The sequence below is a fragment of the Typopeltis vanoorti genome, chromosome 3, assembly GCF_054136105.1.
Source record: "Typopeltis vanoorti isolate ZY-2024b chromosome 3, IOZ_Tvanoo_1.0, whole genome shotgun sequence".
Classification (NCBI taxonomy): Eukaryota; Metazoa; Arthropoda; class Arachnida; order Uropygi; family Thelyphonidae; genus Typopeltis; species Typopeltis vanoorti.
In genome coordinates this window covers 151276630-151301391 of record NC_143551.1, presented here as the reverse complement: position 1 = coordinate 151301391, position 24762 = coordinate 151276630, and the positions used below count along the sequence as shown (strand labels likewise).

The 24762-nt window shown below is 36.5% G+C and overlaps 1 protein-coding gene across 1 annotated transcript in view; it reads right to left on the bottom strand.

The window, feature by feature from the left end:
• The window catches only part of LOC150108654 (BAI1-associated protein 3-like), a 175549-nt gene that overhangs the window by 134805 nt on the left and 15982 nt on the right, over nucleotides 1–24762 (bottom strand). The window contains exon 3 of the mRNA XM_090390496.1: nucleotides 7693–7798. Coding sequence (XP_090246622.1) covers nucleotides 7693–7798 — 106 coding nt within the window. The remainder of the gene's footprint in view (nucleotides 1–7692; nucleotides 7799–24762) is intronic.

Here is a 24762-nt window from a genome sequence, read left to right as displayed (position 1 = left end):
GATGTATTAGAGATAGTTATCCTCAGAAACATCAAATATCAATACCAGCTGGAGTGAGTAGAAGAGCTTAACTCAGATCATAATCCCATCCTGCTCAGGTTAGGACTTCAAGATCAGCTTTCTCCCCATCATTCTTTCTTACCATGGGACAAGCTCTCTAAGGTTCTCCCAGTCCACATCGGTCCACCCCCTGTCATTCGTAAAAAAGAAGAAATAGACCAAGCTGTAAGCAATTTAACTAGGCAAATCAACACAGCAATAGCATCAGTCACTCAAACCACTGTCTTTCACGCTCCTAACTGGATCCTAGAAGAGATAATGGACCTGATTAGGGCCAAAAACAAAGCCAGAAAGCGATATCACAAAACCAGAGCACCGCATGACAAATACCTTAAACTTCTTGAACAGACAGGTTCGAGAAGCCCTCCAGACGCACAGGAATTCCAAATGGGAATCGAAACTCATGGAAATCAACCCAGAAGATAACTCCATGTGGAAGTTTATAAAATATTTTCGTACCAAAAGACAACCACTTCCCCCTTTGAAGACCAATCTTGGAATTGCACACTCAGATGAAGAAAAAGTCGAAGCCCTAATTGACAATCTGGAAAATCAATGCAGCCCATCTTACACAAACTTAAATACCAATCTTATTTACAAAGTTCATCGTAAAGTTAGAAATGCACTTAAGACAGCCTAAGGATGATTCAACCCACATCTCCAACAGAATTAATAAATATTATTTCCCAGCTGAAGAATAAAAAGGTTCCTGGCCCTGACGGCATTACCAATAGAATAATAAAGCTACTCCCACGGAAAGCCATAATTCATCTAGTTAATATTACCAATTCCATTTTAAGATTCCAGTACTTTCCCACAAATTGGAAAATCGCGGACATTATACCTCTGAAAAGCCTGGTAATAACCTACAACTTCCCCAACGCTACAGGCACATCAGTCTTCTTTCTTGTCTTGGCAAAGTAATGGAAAAGGTCATCCTATCAAGATTACAATAAGTAGTGGACAAACAGAAAATAATCCCAAATGAGCAATTTGGGTTTCGCAAAGCTCACAGCACAGTGCAACAAATTCACTGACTAACATAACATATCACTCATAGTTTTAACTGGCACCTTCACACTTCTGCTGTATTTTTGGATGTTGCCGAGGCCTTTGATAAGGTCTGTAATCAAGGGCTTATCTTCAAACTAATTGAAAACAATATCCCAATTAAACTAGTGAAACTCATATATTCATATCTTAATGAAAGATATATGCAAGTAAAACTCAATGGAATTGTGTCATCAAGGCGCAAAATTCTGGGGGGAGTACCTCAGGATTCTCTTCTGGCCCCAGTACTTTTCACAACTTACATGGCAGATATTCCTCTCAATTCAAGAACAACTACTACGTCCATTATGCTGACGACACCGCTATTCTAGCTAGATCGCTCAGCCCTCGCCTAGCAATCACTAGACTCCAAGGAAGTATCAATGAGCTAGCAAACTGGTTCACCAACTGGAGGATTCAAGTGAACCCCCTCAAAAGCTCAGCCATGTTGTTTTCTAGAAGAAAGGTCTGCATTAAAGAAGACATCCAGCTCTCTGGTCATAAGATCCCATGGCAATCAGAGACTAAATATCTTGGGTATTAATGGATAAAAAAAACTCCTTTTTAAGAAGCACATCAATCTCATTGACTCCAAATCTTCCAAAGTAATAGCACAGTTCTACCCATTGATTAACCGCAAGAGCAAATTGAATCTACACAATAAATTGCTTCTTTACCGGATGGTAATACGTCCAGTCATAACCTATGCCTCACCAGCATGGAGTCACACTTCAATATCAACAATTTCGAAATTGCAGAGAATCCAAAACAAATGCCTTAGGATGATTCTGGATGCACCTTGGTTCATCAGAAATTCACAGATTCACCGAGAAACCGGCATTCCATACATCTCCTCCTTTCTTCGTAATCTTGCAGAAAAATTCTTCGTGAAGTCAAGTTCACATTCAAACCCACTAATCGTAAAGGCTGTCAATTACAATGAGACTGATTACTACAAACACAAAAGACCGAAGGCTATTCTTCTCTCAACTGATAATAACTAACACAACTGTCCTCAGAGGGCGAGCTTAAATGCTCACAAATCTGCCATTCCCAAACAACTCTCATTACAGATAGAATATGAAAAGCCCTAGTGCTTCACCAATCCTGTCAGTAATGTTAATGGTTAAAAATGGTACTCATCGGGAATTCAAGATGGCAGAAGTTGAATACCGGCAAGATTGTTGTTGTTGCGAAGAATGTTTTTGATTTCAGTGGTGATTAGTGAGTTTTAGATTTTGTGAATCGTCTTTGATAGTGGGATACAAGGTAAGACTTTGACTTTTGATGTAATTTTCTGGCCCTAGCCCGTTCTCTTCGCGATTATAAATATTTCTCAGAATTTCTGCTGGCAGGTCTCTAGACCTGCGGGATTTCTACTTGCTCATACGCAATTTCCCAATCACCACCTACTAGATTTAACAACGAACAGAACAGATATGGACAACTTTAATGATCTTCTAGAGCATCTAAACAAAGATCAAGCACTAAAACTATTTAAATTATTATTTAAAAAATTCGATACGGAATGGCCAGGTTTCCTAAACCTGTACACTCAACCAGATGAACCCGAAGATATCGAGGACGAAGTTGAAGAGATCAACAACACGTCCATCTCCCTACCTGAGGACCACAGTCAGACAGACTTCACAGAAGAACACACAAATAAAAGACGAAGAATCGAGGTAAACGAAACACCCTCACAAACAGTGCCGGAAAAAAAAAAGGAAAAGGTCCCCCCCGGTAATTCTCCGTGAAAAAGAAAAATTGACCACAGTTGCAAGAAACCTGAGAGAACACAACATTGACTACTCCTGGGCCAGAAACACCAACGAAGGAGTAAAAATTCAACCAACAACAGTCACAGACTACAGAGGGATAACAAAAATGATGGATAACAACAAACTACAGTACCACACTTTTGCACTAAGCAGCGAAAGAAATCTCAAGGTTGTACTGCGAGGTGTCACTGAAGGCATTACCTCCGAGGAGATCGCGGCAGACCTCACCCAGCAAGGCCTAACACCAATCAAAGTCAGCCGGATGCATAGGGCATCAGCAGGGCAATGCCATCGTTGCCAAAAGTTTGGCCATGCCCAAAGACTATGTAAAGCTGAGTTCAGATGCCTGAAATGTGGTGAGAAACATCAAACCATTACATGCTCAAAACCAAGATCCACACCAGCCAAATGTGAAAACCGTGGAGGTCCCCACCCAGCAAACTACAAAGGATGCAACCACCACCACAGAAATCACGGAAATACAAGACCGGTCCAACCTCCCCCATTCTGGACCACTCAAAACATCTCAGCTGCATAGTCATCAAACCAGCAAAACCATATCCACAAAAGTCAGGAAAGGGCTCAACCTCCCACCAAGACCTATGCAGAAGTAGCCCACCCAAAGGACACAATGCAGAGCAATCAAATAGGCTCCAATATCACAGCAATACTGACTGCCTTGCTAGCCACTATGCTGCAGGAATTCAGCAGAACAAACCCAACTCCATCCTCCACAAAGAGATTCCTGCAAGGAACCCATTCCATACTGACAGCACTCAACAATGAATAAAACAAAAGTAAAACCCAACTCGCTTCTAATTGCAGCCAGGAATGCCAACGGCCTCACCAACAAGACACTAGAACTACAGGAATTCGCAAAAAGACACAACCCGGACATAATGCTCATCAACGAGACCCACCTAAGACCTGCCAACAACCCAAAAGTGAGAGGATACACAACGTACCGAATGGATAGACTCAGCACCAGAGGGGGAGGCACTGCCATCTACATCAAACCGTACCTCCACCACAATGTCATATCCAACCCACAGACTACCAACCTGGATACTACAGGAATACAAGTCCACACAAACCATGCTGGAAGCCTCAAGATATATGCTGCCTACAACTCACCAAGCAACCCTTTACTGACAGCAGACTTGGATGCCGTCCTTGGCACCACAGACCCCATTATCATAGCAGGAGACTTGAATGCCAAACACACAGCATGGTTTAGCACCACCAACAACAGAAGTGGTCACATACTACACAACTACTCAGCACTTAACTCAGTTGTGGTAGCAGGACCTACTGAGCACACTCATGACAGCCCTCATGGCAGATCAGATGTACTTGACATAGCTATCCTTAAAAACATCAGTTATCAATACCAATTAGAGACGATCAATGAACTATCATCTGACCACAACCCAATCCTGATCAAATTTGGCATGCAAGACCAACTGGCCCCCCAGCACACCTTCATGTCATGGGATAGACTAGCCAAAATCCTACCAGAATACATTGGCCCTGTACCCATCATCCACAAAAAAGAAGAAATAGATGAAGCAGTAAGCAATCTAACAAACCAAATCAAAAAAGCACTACAAGCAGTCACCAAAACCACAACCAATCACCCAACCAAACGGCTCCCAGAAAACAACATGGACCTCATCGGAACAAAAGAACAAAGCCAGGAAAAGATACCACAATTCAAGAGCCCCACAGGACAAGAAAACATTAAACAGCTTGAACAACAAAGTCAGAAAAGCACTTCAAACCACAGGAATCAGGATTGGGACAATAAACTGTCATCACTCAACCCAGAAGATCACACAATATGGAAATTTCTGAAGATCCTGCGCACCAAACACAACGCTCTACCCCCCCCCCCATGCAAACTGCACATGGAATGGCGCACACTGATAAAGAGAAAAGCAGAAGCAATAGCAGAAAATCTAGAAAAACGATGCAGCCCATCATATGACAACATAAACATCACCCACATATATAAAGTCCACCAGCAGGTCAAGCGTATCTTAAGACAGAACTCAGACAAACCAGACAGCATCATCCCACTACTCCAATGGAAATAATCAACATCATAAAACATCTAAACAACAAAAAAGCTCCAGGAATTACAAACAGAATCATCAAACTACTTCCTCGAAAGGCTATTGTGCACCTGGTTAACATAACCAATGCAATACTGAGGATACAACACTTTTCCACTGCATGGAAAACAGCCGACATCATACCAATAAAAAAGCCAGGAAACAATCCACAACTCCCCCAAAGCTACCATCCAATAAGTGCTTTCCAACCTAGGAAAGATTGCTGAAAAAATCATCCTTTCAAGACTACAAGAAAAATCAGATCAATTAGGAATAATTCCAAACGAACAGTTTGGCTTCTGCTGTGTACACAGCACAGTGCAACACCGACTAGTGGAGCATATCACTCAAGGATACAACTGGAACCTTCACACAGCTGCAGTCTTTCTGGATATTGCCAAGGCCTTTGACAAGGTATGGCATCACGGATTACTCTACAAACTCATTCAGGCCAACATTCCAAAAAACCTTACCCATCTAATAAAATCATACCTTACTGACAGATCCATGCAGATGAAAATAAATGGCACCATCTCAACTAGGCGCCAAATCTTGGCAGGAGTACCACAGGGATCTCTATTGGCTCCTTTACTTTTCACAATCTACGTAGCTGTATTCCACAGAACCTGAGGACTACCATCGCAGTCCTATATGCTGATGACACAGCTATAATGAGAAGATCTCTCCGCCCACACCTGCCGATCAGTCGTCTCCAGGACACCATTACAAAACTAGATAAATGGTTCTCGGACTGCAGGATACAAGTAAACCCCATCAAAAGCTCAGCTATACTATTCACCAGATGCAGCCTTCATCCAAGATGGCATTCAACTCCTCGGAAAATAGATACCATGGCAAACAGAAACCAAATACCTTGGAGTACAGCTAGACAAAAAGCTAAATTTCAACAGCCACATCAAGCTCATAGGCACAAAGACATCCAGATCCATAGCCCAACTCTATCCCTGATCAACCGCAACAGCAAATTGGATACGCACAACAAGCTGCTACTATATCAGATGTTAATACGATCAGTAATCACATATGCATCCCCAGCATGGAGTCACACATCCAAATCTAACACCCTGAGACTGCAGAGGATACAAAAAAATGCCTGCAGGATGATCTTGGACGCCCCATGGTTCGTTAGAAATACGCAGATCCGCAGAGAAACCAGAACCCCAGACATCCATTCTCTCCTTCATGACCATGTGGAAAAGTTCTTCAGCAAGGCACACTCTCATCCCAACCCATTAATCAGACAAGCTTCCAGTTATAGTGAACATGACCATCACAAACATAAAAGACCCAAGGCAATCCTGCTCTCAGCAGAACAGAGCTAACTCCATAGTTCACATAAGGCTCACAACCCCCCCCCCCCCATCAAGCTTCTCGACACAGACAAAGGGGAAAACAAAACACATTTTATGCTTCACCCAGCAAGATGAGTACGACGACAACAACAACAACGTTGTTGTTGTTGTTGTCGTACTCATCGGTCATGAGTCCAGGTACCTCTATTAGTAGACCTAATCCCTACCACGAAAAGAAATTCCATATTATTATGCTGCTACCGCCAATCCACATCGTCGGGAAAAGACAATCACTCAAGATAAAAAGCCTTCAGTTTTCTTCCATCAGACTGTAAAAGAGTGTAATTACGATCACCCAATCCAAAGGACCAATTTCCATTGCTACATGGTCCAGGCCAATCGACGATGGATACATCATTGTTATTAATAAATGTTTGTTGAACTGCACTCTTCCATGAAGATCCATGCTGTGAAATCTTTATATGAAAGAAGAAAAAAAAACGTTGTTTTTGAAAGTTTTTTTTATTTATTTATTTTTTTTGGACAATTTTTCAAAACGTTTGCTTAATATTTGCGGTGAACTTTCTAAGCAACTGTGTTCCACGAAACGGATATTGATAGACGGTGATCTCATGTACTGAATCATTTGCGTGCAAATCTGATTATGCTATTCCAGGAAATTTCAACTTTATCATGGCCAGTCATTACCTCACCAGCCTCGACAAACAGCCATTCAAATCAGCCAGCAGTAAGTTCTCTGTATGTTTATTCACAATGTTTCAATGTGTAGCATCTGTATACGAGTATAATTATTATGTAGCAACTGTTTGTTTGAAAAAGCATTCTGATATTTTGTCAAACAGAAAGACATATTTCGTTCTTCCTGCGCCTTAATGGATGAGAATTTTGATCGATGGTATTTCAATGATAAATTAGAAGATAATTTAAATAATATAGATCAAATATCAACTTAAAGGCTGTGTTTTGAGCTCCTGAGGTATGAAACATTCTCAGCATGTTAACAAAGACGATGAAGAGAAAATTAATGAAAATCAGTATTGTAATTGGAAAAATTCAACGCTCTAGATTTACAATTCTTTCTAAGACAGACAAACAAACAATCGACATTCTCGTGCCTTTGCTAACTATCATACTTTCATCCATTGGGCATGGCTTTAAAGCTTAATAGGACTCGCTTAGTTTTAGTTCCGGATTTGTCACAACATGAGAGGAAGGACACATTACTGAGGATATTTTTATCGCACAGCTGAACGTGTTAAGGCTATATTGTTCTGGAACATTTATATAATTTATGTTAAATATGACATAACTTTATATTTAAATTTAAATATATTAAATAATGAATAAAATTACAATATGAAAGTTTCATTCCACACTAAGGACTTGCTGTCGTTCTTGATGGTAGTGATTTCCTCCTCCTGATTTGGCACCCACAGTTTGCAATAAACACCCTTTAGACCTAAATCATTTGAATAATAATAATAAAATAAAACAACAAATAAAACAGAACTAATTAATAACTGCTAAATTTTAATTTATCTGTTACAAATGTGATAATTATGATCTACTATATTAGATGCTTTGTTATTTAAAATGAATATTTTGTCCACTCTTTGGCATTAGGATGTGCTCAGCTTTATTTAATACGCGTAGATTTTTTTATAAGGATTATGCATCATCTGCAAATATGTTATAGACATTTTTTTAATGTTATAGACATATTTTTAATTATTTATTAAAATATTATTATTTATTAGTAGAAGCAATTAAATATTATTTAATTGTTTCTACCTAAGCATTCGCATAACCACAGATAGCAATAATCTGCAAGACCTAACTTTATATTTAAACAAAAGTTCCAAAAGAACGCGTATCAGAAATAACAAACCTGATTAATTTCCATCCAGTTAACTTTTTTTCTTTGATTGAATAATTTCTATAATTTTTGTGTTGTTCTTTACAGTTCGATATGAACTGTGGAGAACAACAACACAGTCAGAGATTGACGCTTTCTACGTACACACCTGAATTTATTCAGGCTTCGACAGATGAAGTCGAAGAATACACGAAGGGCTTAAGATAACACAGAGCTATCTTAAGCCCTTCAAAGTCATTCCGTACCGAGGATAAGGTGACTAGCCCTATACCTCCCGGTATATTCTAAGGCTGTAGCTGCATGTGTTCACGGGTTCGGTTTGCCTGCTTGTAGGAGGAAAAACCCCAGATAAACTGGTGAGAAAAACTCTGCTGTCCACGCCACGACCAGCTAACTTGACTGTGTCTGAGAAAGATCCTTAAGCTACTGACGTGAGCGACGGGAATCGAAGCCTGAACACTCCTTTCCCAGACATATGGTAGCAAAGCGCGTAGCCACTAGGCTAACCGCGCGGACACATACTAATTTTCTATGGAGAAATGTCATAGTTTTTAAAATTTAAATTTTGTTAAAGTGGAGATTACTTGCTGTTTCTCCTTGATCTGGACGACCTTGTTCTCTACTAGCATTGCATAACATGAGACAGCACACCAACGTATTATGCTGCTTTTTAACATTCTTTCGATTCGTAAAGATTAGTTTCTGCTTGTTCAGAAACAAATCCATGGCCATAAAATAAATATTGAATTTTTGAGCATTTTATTTTATTACTTTACGTAGATTTTAACATATCGAAAATATTAATATTTGTATATTGTATTAAAATTTTATCGTATATTCATATGAACCTTTAAAAACATTTAAAACTGATAAAAAAATTAAATAAATTTTATTTTTTCATACCAGTATACACTAGTAGTAGGGGAGGCGGTTTGAACCAGATCAAGATCAAGATAAGATAAGGAATCGTGACGTCATTCGTTGATAAGAAGAGACGTCTTTGTGGGCGTGACGTCATGATATCGGAATGTTTGGAATTTCCCTGGGGCATATGTGACAGTGACGTGAGTTGTGTTTTGGTTCGCGTATGGAATTATGGGTGATAGTACAGATAAGGATTCGTGTTGTCATTGGTGGGACACTTTGAACCAGATCAAGATAAGATAAGGAATCGTGACGTGGTTGTTTGCTATTATACATTTTGGAATGTTTGGAATTTCGCTGGGGTCCTCGTCTGTCAGGGACATCACGTGGTGTTTTGGTTTGCTTAGGGCATTGTGGGTGATATTTAGAGATAAGAATCGTGACGTTATGTGTTTGGAAATTTCTGGGGAACATATGTCTCTCTCTGATATCACATGGTGCTTTGCTTTGGCTATGGAATTGTGGGCGATGTTTTTGAGATAAGATATCTTGGAATTTTCCCAGGGTGACACACATCCGTCATTGTCCGCATGTTTGGTTGTCTATAGATGGTGTACTAATTTTCCAATACATTTTGGTGTATTTCTTTCCTGTTAACACGTTCATTGCCAATCACACGATATCGCGCGATGCGAGTTCTCACCAAACGGCCGATTACGCATTATTGCGTGGACGTCGTTAACTAAATAAAAAAAAATTGGCCACCACACGAAATTCCAATTTTCAGCGTGGCAATGAAAGCGTTAAAGGGTGGATTTCTTAGAGAAATTCGTGATGGCGGCAATGTTTCGAGCTTTTCTGAATAATTTAATTACTGTATATACTGTTGTCACTTAAACACATACTTTTTTTTCCATAGCTCATCCATATTCTATTCCTATATTCATATTCTAATTCAAGTTCATATTTTTTTCATAATTCATCCGAATATTTTGATTTGTCTAAAATTAAGATCTTAAAGTTCAATAAATAAATAATTAAACAAATCTTGTGTAAATTCACAGTGATTTGAAAAGTGATCTTACTTAAACATACATTTATGTTAAGTTTACACAGTGACAGTATTTCGAGCTTTTCTGAATAATTTAATTATATGCTGGTGTCTCTACGGCATTTTAAAATAAATAAATTAAAATAAACCGACAGTTAAATGGATTACAAAACCTTTTCTATGTATTCTAGAAATTCTAATGATAATTTACAATTACTTACAGTTTTCCAGAATGGCTCTTCTAAAGACGAATATTCCAAAATAGTTGAATTTTATATCCACACAACAACACAAAGACAAAAACCACAAAGAACGAAATTTCTGTAAATACTGTAACCTGAAATAGTTGAGTACGTCTTCCTTTAGATTTCAGTCCATAATGCTATGTTATAGACATGAGCAATATCCCCCCCCTCCAGCGAGTGGTGATTCTACAAATTGCGGTTTTCTTCAAAGGGGTCTTTCATGAAGATGACATGAGTCACATCCGTAAATTGCAGTATTGTTCAAAAGGTATCATTTTCCCAAGTTTGGATGTTTCTCAAATACTTACATATTACTAAGTAATTAGCATTCGCATGATTGTCATGACACATATCCTAAAATTATTCATTCTTCGTTCCCGTGGGAAATTATTGCTGTAGTAAATTAATGCTTACATTTATTTTTTAAAACCAATATTGACTATTAATTTTACCTGCGATTCCTTTTGCTCTTAACCTATTTCTTTAACTGAAAATTATTTATTTTATTTATTTATTTTCTTTAGCATTAGTAATTTTAAGTAATGGATATGCAACAAACAAGCTTTTGAACTCGCCGTTGCATTTTCTTTCAGAAATTTCTTTTGCCAGCGCAACAAATAAATAGTTATTTCTTATTATTTCAAATGAATATTAGCTCTGTAATATATACTCTGTTAATTTATATGTTACCTTTTATTTGACTGTAATATTATTAACAAATGGCTGTGTAAAATAGCAAAAATTCTTACAGTATTATAACTTTTCAGGTGAAATCTTCTCCACTAAAATTCTGGCTATTAATTTAATACCTGATTATTTCTTTTGGTTCCAAGAGTTGACAGTTTCATGAAATATTTGAGGGCTTGCAGGAACAAATAAGACTTTTAATTCACTGAGTCCAAAAAAAAGTCCCTGGTTACTTTGTGACATGAAATTTTACAATGAAAAAAAAAACGTTATGGTCTTACTTAAATTTGTATAACACATCAATGACACCCAATTTGTTCATTTAAATTTACACATTTTATTTGAATGAAATATTATTTACAAATTGTATTTACTGAATCTAACATACAGAAAATAATTAAATTGAAAAATACATCAAAGGTTCTTTCCCATGCTTGTGGAATTGCCATCATGTGGTTTTTGACAATGTGACTGTCATCTGAAAGTTAATTTTTCATTTGGGGATCGTTGGGAATTAATTACTGTAGTAAAATTAGGGGTTGCATATTTAATTTTTTGAAACCAATACATATATTCTGAGATTTATTAAAAGCACAGAATCTTTTGTTATGTTTCCAAAAGCATTTAAAAGTACTCGTTATGTTTCACGTTTTGGGTATCCAATTTCATTTAAATCAAGAACAGGCTACCCTACTAACCTTGTTAATGTTTTTGATTTTTCTCTTCCTCTGGTGAGTAATATTTGATATTTGCATGTTGATTCCATCATCCTATCTCTGGACAAACTAAGAAATTGGATGATGGAATATATTTTATTAACCAAGAATTCTGTATTTTTAACTCTTTCAGGTAATTCTTTCCAACTACAAGGTGATTTTGTCAATGCATATCTTACAATAATTCCATCAGAAATACAAATTTCTTTAGGAAATAAATTTGAACTCTTATTTAAAAGAAATTGGCAATCAATTGTCCCAATCTATCTATCTATCTATCTATCTATGTTCACTGGGCATCAACAGATGCCGTATGGTCACTCCGATGCTCAGTGATGTTCCACACCAGGCCTTGCCATGTAGTCCTGTTGTTTGCTTTTCTGGCAGCCTCAACTCTCTGAAGATCAGTCACTCCACCCATGCCATCCATTCATCTCATTGGTCTACCCCTGCCTCTTTTTCTAGGAACTTTACATTCTATTACTGTTTTGAGAAGTCCTCCTTCCATCCTTTCTATGTGTCTAAAATATTTTAACTTTCTTCTGTCAATATCCCAATGATAATAACTGAAAATTCGTATTTTTCACCCACTGTCAATTTTTCATAATCGTTTTCCTTCATTCTTCTTCTTAGATTACTTCATATGGCACCACAAATAAATAGTTATTTATTATTATTATTATTATTATTATTATTATTATTATTATTATTATTATTATTATTATTATTATTATTATTATTATTATTATTTCACTGATTATTAGCTCTGATCATATATTTTATGTTAACTTTCTGTTACAAAATCCTAAACAATTAAAACTTTTCACAAAGAAACTTTCAAAGAATTTGTGGCTCACCCATTATTTTTACATTACCAAACACAAAACACCACAACACAAAACAGCAGCTGCAGTGGATGAACCTTAAGTACAAAGTCACTCGACTCTATGGTATTTTCTTATAGTACTGTTTACACTTACCATGCCCTACCTTGACTGTTCCTTCAAAAATGAACCTTTTGTGCAGATGACTCAATGACATGTTTTCACATGCGGCTGGATATACTGTTGGTGTGTTTTTATCTTACTTTGTGTGAGGAAAGGTAAAATTTGTATATGTGTTATCTGGAGAGTACAAACATTTTTTCTGTACCAAACGTTAAGAGTTAAAGTCACGTTTTGGGTTAATAATCTGCTCTCTCTCTCTCTCTCTCTCTCTCTCTCTCTCTCTCTCTCTCTCTCTCTCTCTCTCTATAAAACAACCAAATTCTAACAGTTTGGATTTTCGATTATGTGAACAAATTGTTTTCAGATAACTCAAACAATGTCAATAGGTAGCATTAGACAATTTCTAAAATAATCAATACATGGATATCAGTTTTCAACACTTTTTTCCCCATTCCTGGCATTAATTTCACAGTTGTGATATTTTTAAAATAATTAAACAGAATTGCATTAAGATATAAAGATGTGGATTTAAATATCAAGTTCTAATCAGAATAACTCAGTAAAAAATTCACTGTGGAAAAACACAACAACAAAAGCACACATCGTTCATTTAAGTTTACAAATGCGTATTTTATTTTGCTGAAATATTATTTACAATTATATTCACTGAGAAAAATTTGAAACATGTAATTACCTAAAAATATTTCACAATATTTAGTTTAGACTCTTAACATTTTCCAAAGAGTTCAATGAATAAAATTTTTGTTACTCACTGTTTCTTGGTTACATTACATCAAAATAGCTGGTCGTGCAAAAGAGTTTTTAAATCAGATACCATGGTAACCGCACTTCTATACATTATATTGTGTCAGTCTGGAAATGTCACCATGCTTCCCTAAACATTCTGTGTATTCGTTTGTCAGCAAATATACAAACAATTTTTGTAAAATGTTCATAAATGTCCCAAAATAAAGAATCTTTATCGAATTGGATAAAATCTTGAAAGTCTAATTTTACCATTGATGAATTTAAATGATTAGCAATAATTTTCCCCATGATACGAATAGATGGTAATTCAATTTCCAAAAATAGTAAATGATTATCAATGTCGTACATTTTTGGTGAAAATCTCTCAGCTTCTTCACAACTAATAAAAAACGCAACAGCGAGTTTTATATAATCTTACTTTGAGACATCATACAGATGAGTGAGCGAGCTAATCATTTGAAGACATCTTTTAATGATGTCACCTCCAACTGATACTGATAGCTTTTTAGGAAAAATAAATAAAAAACGCTTTTTTTATGATAACGTTTGGAAGAAAAAAATAAAAAAACGCGTGTTTTTATTTTTTTCTTTCACTTGAAAAGTTATAATACTGTAAAAATTTGGCTATTTTACAGAACCGTTTAATAATATTACAGTAAAATAAAAGGTAACATAGAAATTAACAAAGTATATATTACAGAGCTAATTTTCATTTGAAATAATAAGAAATAACTATTTATTTCTTGTGCTGGCAAAAGAAATTTCTAAAAGAAAACGCAACGGCGAGTTCAAAACCTTGTTTGTTGCATATCCGTTACTTAACATTACTAACACTAAAGAAAAAAATAAATAAAATAAATAAATTTCAGTTAAAGAAATAGGTTAAGAGCAAAAGGAATTGCAGGTAAAATTAATAGTCAATATTGGTTTTAAAAAATAAATGTAAGCATTAATTTACTACAGCAATAATTTCCCATGGGAATGAAGAATGAATAATTTTAGGATATGTGACATCACAATCATGTGAATGCTAATCACTTAGTAATATGTAAGTATTTGAGAAACATCCAAACTTGGGAAAATGATACCTTTTGAACAATACTGCCATTTACGGATGTGACTCATGTCAACTTCATGAAAGACCCCTTTGAAGAAAACTGCGATTTGTAGAATCACCACTCGCTGGGGGGATGAGGATATTGCTCATGTCTATAACATAGCATTATGGACTGAAATCTAAAGGAAGACGTACTCAACTATTTCAGGTTACAGTATTTACAGAAATTTCGTTCTTTGTGGTTTTTGTCTTTGTGTTGTTGTGTGGATATAAAATTCAACTATTTTGGAATATTTTTTGGAATATTCGTATTTAGAAGAGCCATTCTGGAAAGCTGTAATTGTAAATTATCATTAGAATTTCTAGAATACATGCAAAAGGTTTTGTAATCCATTTAACTGTCGGTTTATTTTAATTTATTTATTTTAAAATGCCGTAGAGACACCAGCATATAATTAAATTATTCAGAAAAGCTCGAAATACTGTCACCGTGTAAACTTAAAATAACAAATAGTGTCGTTTATGTGTTATGTATGTTTAAGTAAGATCACTTTTCAAATCACTGTGAATTTACACAAGATTTGTTTATTTATTTATTTATTGAACTTTAAAATCTTAATTTTAGACAAATCAAAATATTCGGATGAATTATGAAAAAAAATGAACTTGAATTAGAATATGAATATAGAAGAAAATACGGATGAGCTATGGAAAAAAGTGTGTGTTTAAGTGACAACAGTATATAATTAATTATTCAGAAAAGCTCGATACACTGCCGCCATCACGACTTTCTCTAAGAATTACCACCCTTTAACAGGAAAGAAATACCCCAAAATGTATTGGAAAATTAGTAAAGCCATCTTTACTAATTTTCAACGAAATCGCAGTGAATTCACACACGATTTGTTTATTTGTTTATTTATTTATTGAGCTTTAAGATCTTAATTTTAGAGAAATCAAAATATTCGGATGAATTATGAATAAAATATGAACTTGAATTAGAATATGAATATAGAAGAAAATACAGATGAGCTGTGGGAAAAAAAGTGTGTGTTTAAGTGACAACAGTATATAATTAAATTATTCAGAAAAGCTCGAAACACTGCCGCCAACACGAATTTCTCTAATAATTCCCTCTCTTTAACAGGAAAGAAATAGCCCAAAATGTATTGGAAAATTAGTACACCCATCTATATACAACTAAACATGATGACAATGATGGATATGTGTCACCCTGGGAAAATTCCAAGATATCTTATCTCAAAAACATCACCCACAATTCCATAGCCAAAGCAAAGCACCATGCGATATCAGAGAGAGAGACATATGTTCCCCAGAAATTTCCAAACACATAACGTCACGATTCTTATCTCTAAATATCACCTACAATGCAATAAGTGAACCAAAAACACCACGTGATGTCCCTGACAGACGAGGGCCCCATCGAAATTCCAAACATTCCAAAATCTATAATAGCAAACATCCACGTCACGAATCCTTATCTTATCTTGATCTTGATCTGGTCAGAAGTGTCCCACCAATCATGACACGATTCCTTATACACTAATATATATCCTTTTCCATTCAAAACAACAATGTCACTTATTTACAACTGACAAATGACATCACTTATCTTCATCTGATAACAGCAAACATTCACGTAATGATCCCTTAGCTTATCTTGATTTTGATCTGGTTCAAAGTGTCTCACCAATCACAACACGAATCCTTATCTCTACCATCACCCATTACGCGAACTAAAACACAACAACTCACGTCACTGACACATATGCCCCCAGGGAAATTCCAAACATTCCGATCTCATGACGTTACGCCCACAATGATGTCATCTTCTTATCAACCAATGACGTCACATTCCTTATCTTATCTTGATCTTGATCTGGTTCAAACCGCCTCCCGTACTACTTGCACTGATCTTGTTGATAGTAATTCCTTTACACTTGAAACTGCAAATATATATTACTTTGAATATGCAAGATTAATTGCACTGTGTAAGACTACCACCCAGTTTTCTGGAGATAGTTGCTTGAAAAATTCTATCTATTGTCTCTAGAGAAAAGTTCCAGATTTTAATCCTTAACCCTCTCGGTAAACTACTGTTTTAAAGGTTTACAACTTTTCATGGGTGAGTAGTATGGGAGCTACTCTGATCTAGATCAAGATTAAGATAGATAAGGAATCGTGATGTGATTGGTTGTTTCGATTATGACATCATGAGTTTGGACTGTTTGGAATTTTTCTGGGGACCATTTGTGTGTGACATCAAGTTGTTTGTTTTGTTTGCGTATGGAATTGTGGGTAATGGTTGGAGATAACGATTCGTGTCGTGATTGGTGGGGCACTTTGAACAAGATCAAGATAAGATAAGGAATCATGTCGTGGATGTGTGTTGTTATCAGATGAAGATAAGTGATATAATTTGCTAGTTATAAATAAGTGATGTAATTTGTTAGTTGTAAATAAGTGACATTATTGTTTTGAATGGAAAAGGAAGATATATTAGTGGATAAGGATTCGTGGCGTGATTGGTGGGACACTATGAACAAAATTTGGGTGGGGTTTATGGGGAAGCAATGTCAGTGTTGTGGATGTATGTTGTTATCAGATAAAGATAAGTGACGCAATTTGTTAGTTGTAAATAAGTGACGTTATTATTTTGAATGGAAAAGGAAGATATATTAATGGATAAGGATTCGTGCCATAATTGGTAGGATACTTTAAGCCAAACAGGGGTAGGGTTATGAAAAAAAGTGTGTGTGTGTGAGGGGAGACCAGCATATAATTAATTGTGTGTGTGTGTGTGTGTGTGTGTGTGTGTGTGTGTGTGTGTGTGTGTGTGTGTGTGTGTGTGTGTGTGTGTGTGTGTGTGTGTGTGTGTGTGTGTGTGTCACCCTGGGAAATTTCCAAGATATCTTACCTCAAAAACATTGCCCACAATTCCATAGGCAAAACAAAACATCACGTGATGTCACAGAGACATATGTTACCCAGAAATTTCCCAACACATAACGTCACGATTCCTAATCTCAAAACACACCCACAAGGCTTACACGAACCAAACACGCCATGTAATGTCCATGACAGAAGGGGCCCATGAGCGAAATTCCAAACATTCCATACTCTATCTTATCTCTACCATCACCCACAAGGCCACATGCAAACCATTTAGTTATCTTCAACTCATAAGAACACACACATCCATGACACTGACGTCGCTTCCCCCATTCACCATACCCCTGTTTGGTTTAAAGTGTTCCACCAATCATGGCAGGAATCCTTATACACTAATATATCTTCCTTTTCCATTCAAAACAATAAGGTCACTTATTTACAACTAACAAATTAAGTCACTTATCTTCATCTGATAACAACACACATCCATGACACTCACGTCGCTTCCCCCATACACCCAAACCCTATTTTGTTCAGAGTGTCCCACCAATCACGACACGAATTCTTATCCACTAATATATTTTCTTTTCCATTCAAAACAATAACATTACTTATTTACAACTAACAAATTACATCACTTAACTTCATCTCACACATACAGGACACGGACATCACTTTTGCCATTCACTCAAACCCTATTTTGTTCATTGTGTCCCACCAATCACGACACGAATCCTTATCCACTTATATATTTTCGTTTTCCATTCATAACAATAACGTCACTTATTTACAACTAACAAATTATGGCACTTATCTTCATCTGATAACAACACACATCCCAACACGATTCCTTATCTTATCTTGATCTTGTTCAAAGTGCCCCACCAATCACGACACGAATCCTTATCTCCAACCATCACCCACAATTCCATACGCGAACAAAACAAACAACGTGATGTCACACACACAGATGATCCCCAGAAAAATTCCAGACATCCCAAACTCATGACGTCACAGACACAATGAGATCATCATTGGAACAACTAACACGTCATGATTCCTTATCTTATTTTGATCTTGATCTTGTTCAGAGTGGCTCCCATACTACTTGGGTGGATTAACAGAAAACTTCTCTTCTTCTTCTACGAGTTATTCCGCTTCCCATGCAGGGTCCGCGTGTTACTTTAGATGCGACTTCTTGTTAGTACTACTCCCAACCGACCCGTCGCCTGGTCTGCCGCTGGGGGGATATATTTTGGACTGTAGAGGCGTATGTTCACGGGCCGGTTTGCCTGTTTGCGGGATGAAAAACGCCAGATAAACTGGCGGAAAAACCCTACTGACCGCGCCCAAGACCGGCTAACTTGGCTACGCCTGAGGAAGCTCCTCAAATTCCTCATGTCTACAATGGAAATCGAACCTGGGACACTCCTTCCCCAAGCATATGGTTGCGAAGCGCAAAGCCACTAGGCTAACCGCGCGGTGAATAACAGATAACTACAAGCAGTAAAATTTCTTTAATTTGCAATAGTCCGTTATTATGCCGAGAAGTCCAAAGTGCGAATTGCGATCTCAAACTCTCCAAAGATGTTTATCTTATCTAAAAAGCGAATTACATGTATATAATTCACTGTAGTTTTATGAAATGTTTAGATTATGTGCTAAAGGTTAAATAATTACTCCACAAGAGCTGGTAAAACAACAGAATGAGAAAGTTCAAATATCACAAAATGGAAGAATAACCTAGATCCTTAAAGGCAACTAAGACTTCTAAAAATATTCCTGATAGAAAGTTGCATATGGCCGGAAGTTTTCTGTTGTTGAATAAATTGGTTGGAGTTTCTTGAGGCTTATATGGTATATGGGCTTCTCTGGTAATATTAACGGACCAAAAAAAAAACTTTAATCAGGTAAGACTCACTTTAATTAATTACATCCGGTAGCTCCTGATTAATATTTAAAGAAAGTATGCTGACTCAGTTGTACACATACACATCACAGAAGACTTGCTTTGTAATTAATCACTTCTAGATCTTCTTGAAATATATCTTTAATATTATATCAAGTAACCATTTGTGTAATTTATCAATCACTTTCGCTTTGTTTTATTTATCTCTCATTAATTCGTCACTGCTCCCTCTTTATTGCTGAAATCTAATCATTTCTGCTGAGGTTTTGTTGTTTCGAGGAATTTATCTTTTTCTTACGTGAATTATTAAATTATTGTGATAATTTATCACGATGTACTTGCTCCATGTGAGCTTCAGCAGATTCCGAATAAACAGCCATCAGAAGTTCATCAATCTTGTTTTTTTATTTATTCCTGTGACGGCTTAACAGCAAAGTTTCTTGATATTTTATGAAAGTTAATTTTTTTTTCATGTGTGTTTTCCAAATATCCATATACATAACTACGCTGCACGGTGGAAGCATGGAAAAACTTTTCTACAGAATTTAAAATCTATTGCTGAAAACTTTGGGCTACACGAATGGCCTTTACTAACAAGACAGGAATGGGGAGGGTAGGGTTTGTAGGGGGGGTTGAAGCATTAAGAAGAGAAAGGAAGATTTTTATCTTCAATTATTAATAAATAATTTCTCAGTTTGTGTGTGTGTGTGTGTGTGTGTGTGTGTGTGTGTGTGTGTGTGTGTGTGTGTGTGTGTGTGTGTGTGTGTGTGTGCGCGCGCGCGCGCGCGTGCGTGCGTTTTCCTCCCAATAGTAACTTTACCAGGAGGTAATTTATTCCTACATGTTCCATTGCATACAATGCGTATATTATATGTTTCTTCTAAGTACTGATTAACATTTACATTTCTAATTTTGTATCAATATTCATATTTACATTTCAATTTTGTATTAGTATTCATATTTATATTTCCAGTTTTGTATTAATATTCATATTTACATTTATATTTTTACATCTAGATGTACATATTCCGACTTTTACATCCATATTTATATTTATATTTTTATATATACATATATTTACACTATATAATTCATACAATATCAGTCATTTATGTTACTTTACAACGACTGGCAGTTGATCCTATTGGCAAATTTAATTAGTTCTGAGTAATACTTTTCGATAAGTCTCTGTTTTGTCACTGGCCACTTGTCTCTAGAAGTAATAACGAGTTGCATTAGGGCATCACGTATGGAGTCCAGTAGCTGGCAGTCGTAAAGTATGTGATCAACAGTCTGTTGATTTTTAAACTACAAATACATGATGGTGATTCCAGGATATGGAATCTGTGTAAGTAGTGTCTTAGTTTTCCATGCCCCTTTAGTAGTGTGGTTAAACCTGAAGAAATGGCGCGATTTTTCAGCCGGAGTCTGCTTCTGATGCTAGGAAAGAATTCTTTTGTGGATGATCCGTTTTTTTGATGTTTTCCATTCTTCTTCCCACAAGTCTAGGCTTCTTTCTTCTGCAAGTGTTTTTACAGCAAATTTCGAGTACTTTTGGTAACTTGTTTCTAGCCGCTTCTTTAGCCAACGGATCCGCTCTCCCGTTTCCTGAAACCCCAGATGTGTGCGTTCACCCAGCAGAACATTATTTCCCATTCCGATCGAGTGAGATTCCAAACCAGCTTTCTTGTCTGTTTCTTGTATTAACACTATATGGTTGTTCTGGTTTTTTATGCCGACTATAGTGCTTCTACTGTTACTGGAAATTGTTGCTCTCTTTTGATGAGAGGTGTTGACTTCTAACTCCTGGATATATACCAAGTTGTTCTGCTTGGTTGTTGGAACAGAGAAGATGCAGTCTAAAGCAGCGTTCTTGTATAATGGACTGCCTGTTATATGCAACAGAAGAACAGCCGACATTCCCTCCAGTTTTGCTTCCATCAGTGTTGTATATGGAATTCGTTTCAGAGCTTTCCTTCTCCTTAATATTTGTTTTCTTTGCTGGGTGAGGCCACTTACTGTGGTGAAGCGGACGTTCGTAGCAATTTGGATCAATGTTAGAATTTTCGTTATATCTTCGGGAAGTGACTTCGTATATTAAAGATAATTCTTGTATTTTCAGGCTGATCGGTGTAAAAACTGCAATAACGCAAGCCACCTCGAAAGATATGGTCCTATATCCTTTAATTGGATACGTATGGCTATAAGGCGTTGAATTCTATTTAGCTTTTGTCTATTTTTCTTTGATTTTAGTGAATGTTTCCAGGCAGGTGCAGCATAAGATATTAATGGTAGTATAGCTGCGGTATATATTGGTTTCAGCGCTCTTTGGCCTAATCCCCACTTAATCCTTGCCGACTTTGCAGAAGGTTTACAATTTGTAAGCTTTTTTCAGCAACATATGAGATGTGTTTGTTGAAGGTAAATCTTTCATCTATTATTACCCCTAGGTATTTTAGCTCACTGGCTACCTCGAGAACTTCTCCGTTTAGGAAGACTGTAACATGTTATTTTGATTTTTTACGTGAGATATGAAGCAATTTAGACTTGCTGCTATTGAATGTAACTTTCTTCTCATGCCCACTCTGCAATTTTAAAGAGTTCTTCGTTGACCGTTACTTCTAGATGTAAGCCGTCGCATCCCCGAATCATTATCATCGCATCATCGGCGAAAGCTATGATTTTGTTTCAGTAGTGAAAGGAAGACTTAATAGCGAGTCGTACTGGATGTTCCAGAAGCCTGGTCCACAGCAGGAGCCTTGAGTGCAGCCTCGTTTGACTTCTTTCGCTACAGCTGTGGTTTTTAATAGCATGGTTGCTCTTCTGCCTGTAAAATAATTTTTTGTAAGATCGAGTAAGTTTTTTGGACATTTTAAATATCTTAATTGATTGATTATGGCTGGCCACCACGCAGCATCGAAAGCTCCTTGTAAGTCGAGTGAGATCAGTAGTGCGTCTTTTTTTTGCTGTAGACTATCTTCTGTGAACTCTTTTACCTATATAATTGCGTCTACTGTGCTGGATTAAGATCTAAATACGTATTGATTGCTGCTTAATAGGTTTATTGAGTAGACAAGTGCATTATTCGGTTTATCAGAAGTTTTTCTAGCACCTTACCAGCAAAGTTTATGAGACTGATCGGCCTGTATTTGCTAACTTCGTCGGATGTTTCTTTTCCTGGTTTTATTATGGGTATAATTTTAGAACGTTTCCATTTTAAAGGAAATCGCCATCTTTTTAGGCACTCGTTGTAAACTGTTGTTATGAATTCATGGAATTCGACAAACGCTCTTAGTAATATATCGCTGGTTATTCCGTCCTCTCCAGGAGTTTTACTTGGATCCATCTTAATACTGACTCGATTTCTTTAGTTGTAAATAAGTCGTCGTTAGGAGTATCTATGTTTGTTTTCATTCTTTGTCTGTAGGTTTTATGGATTTCATCGTCATCAGGAATAAACTTGTTGATCATAATAGCTGCAGTTTCTGCTAAGTTTTTAGTAGGTACCGTCTGTTTTCTTCATGGTTGATAATATAGATGTTGACATATTCTTGCTTGCTGCTAATTTATATATGCAATTCCAAGGATTCGATACGGTTGAAACAGTACAGAATTTTTTCCATGATTCTGTCTTCTGCTCTCTCTTGTATGTTCTTCTGCTGATGAAAGCACATAAGCAAGGAAGTCTATATCGGCTTGTTCTGAAGCCCAGATGGCTAGATTCTTGTCTAAGCTGAGCTGTTGTTTGCTGATCCCATTAAAGTGATGTTCTGAGATTAGGCATGAAAACTCGGTTTTTAATACTTTAGCAAATATCTCTAGATTGGTTTAATTGGTGAAGTGCTTGATGTTAATGCGGTGGTTTGTGTTGTTTATTCCGTTTATATTTTTGTTACTGATATTAAAACTTAATATGCGATGATCAGAACAGCTTTCCTCTTCTTCGCATTTCCATTCAGAAACCCGGGGTAAAATATCGTTGTTTGCCAGTGTTAGCTCAATGAATCTGCTTCCTCTGGTATTTCCAAATGATGGAGTGTTACTGTCGTCGTTTAGTGTGTGAAGGGAGTTTGATGCTATGAACTCTTCCAAATTTTTACCTCTATTGTTTGTGTTCTCGTTAAACCATAAAACCGAATGAGCGTTACTATCTATTAATTCGGACTGTTAATTCCGAATTAATTAAGCCGTGCATACTTGCAGAAAAAGTTTTAATTCCTCTGTACGTAATTTCAATAAGTATCGAGTCCTCGTTGCTGTGCTGAGAAATTAATATTGCCTCGACTTCAGGGTTGACCACGAGTATTGCAGCTCTCTTTCTTTCAGATCCTTTGGAAAATATTTTAAAATTACTTGGAAAGCCGCATATTTTGTTGTTGATGTTGTAGGGTTCTTGTACTGATGTCAGTTTTATATTTTTTCTATTTATGAGTTCTGTTAAGTTATTGACAGCCTTGATAGAACGTTGAAGATTTATTTAAAGGCATGCTAGGGAGATAGTGCTGTTTCTACAAGCTTTATTATTGCTTTCCATAATCTTTGTTTTGAATTTTGAGCTTTTTGTAGTAGTTGAATGTCGGGCAGTCTTTGCTTAATGCCATGTGCTTGTAGTCGTTTTTGGTTTTGGCATGCTCGTTGTGATTTTGGCAATTTATGCAATTCATCTCGGACTTATTTCGTGGGCACTCGCTGAACTTATGTTCTATAGAGCAGAATGGACAGGTGGTTTTTCTCCTGCAGTGTCGTGTATGATGGTGAAATTTATTGCAGTTAAAGCATCTCAGAACGCTTACATAGTCTGCGCAATGGCAAATTCTCCATTGGATTTTAACACCGGTTTTCAGCAGTTTGGTCTTCACCGTTGGATCGAATTCTATAATCAGGTTTCTTTTGTTCGTTTTTTTATTTGTCATAATAAATTTCTGTGTCGCCGATAAAGAGTTCTTCGTTCTGCACGCGAATTGAGTCAATTGCGTTGTTCGTATCAATTTCACTGGGAATATCATATATTATCAGCCTTGGAAGATGTTTCTTACTGGGATTTGCTACTAATGGGTCTTTGCATTCCTTAGATATTTCGTTATGTAGCAAGTCTATATCGGTCTTTTCTTTGGATTCGATTAGCACTCTTCCGTTATTAATACTTTTCATTTTTGTGATTCCGATTTTTATCTTTCTTGGGTCTATATTTTCTTTTATAAGATTTTTTGGTTTCTTTGCTATTTAGTTGAGCTCTCGGTTTGACTATTAATTTATAGCAAGGATTGTTTTCGGATTCATCTTTGTTTTTGGCGTTGTTTTTAATAACTTGCGAGTATAGCCGAGTAGACTGAGCTAAATTAGCCTGTCCCTGGTTGTTTGTAGTAGTCTGTTGTTCTATCGATGCTTTA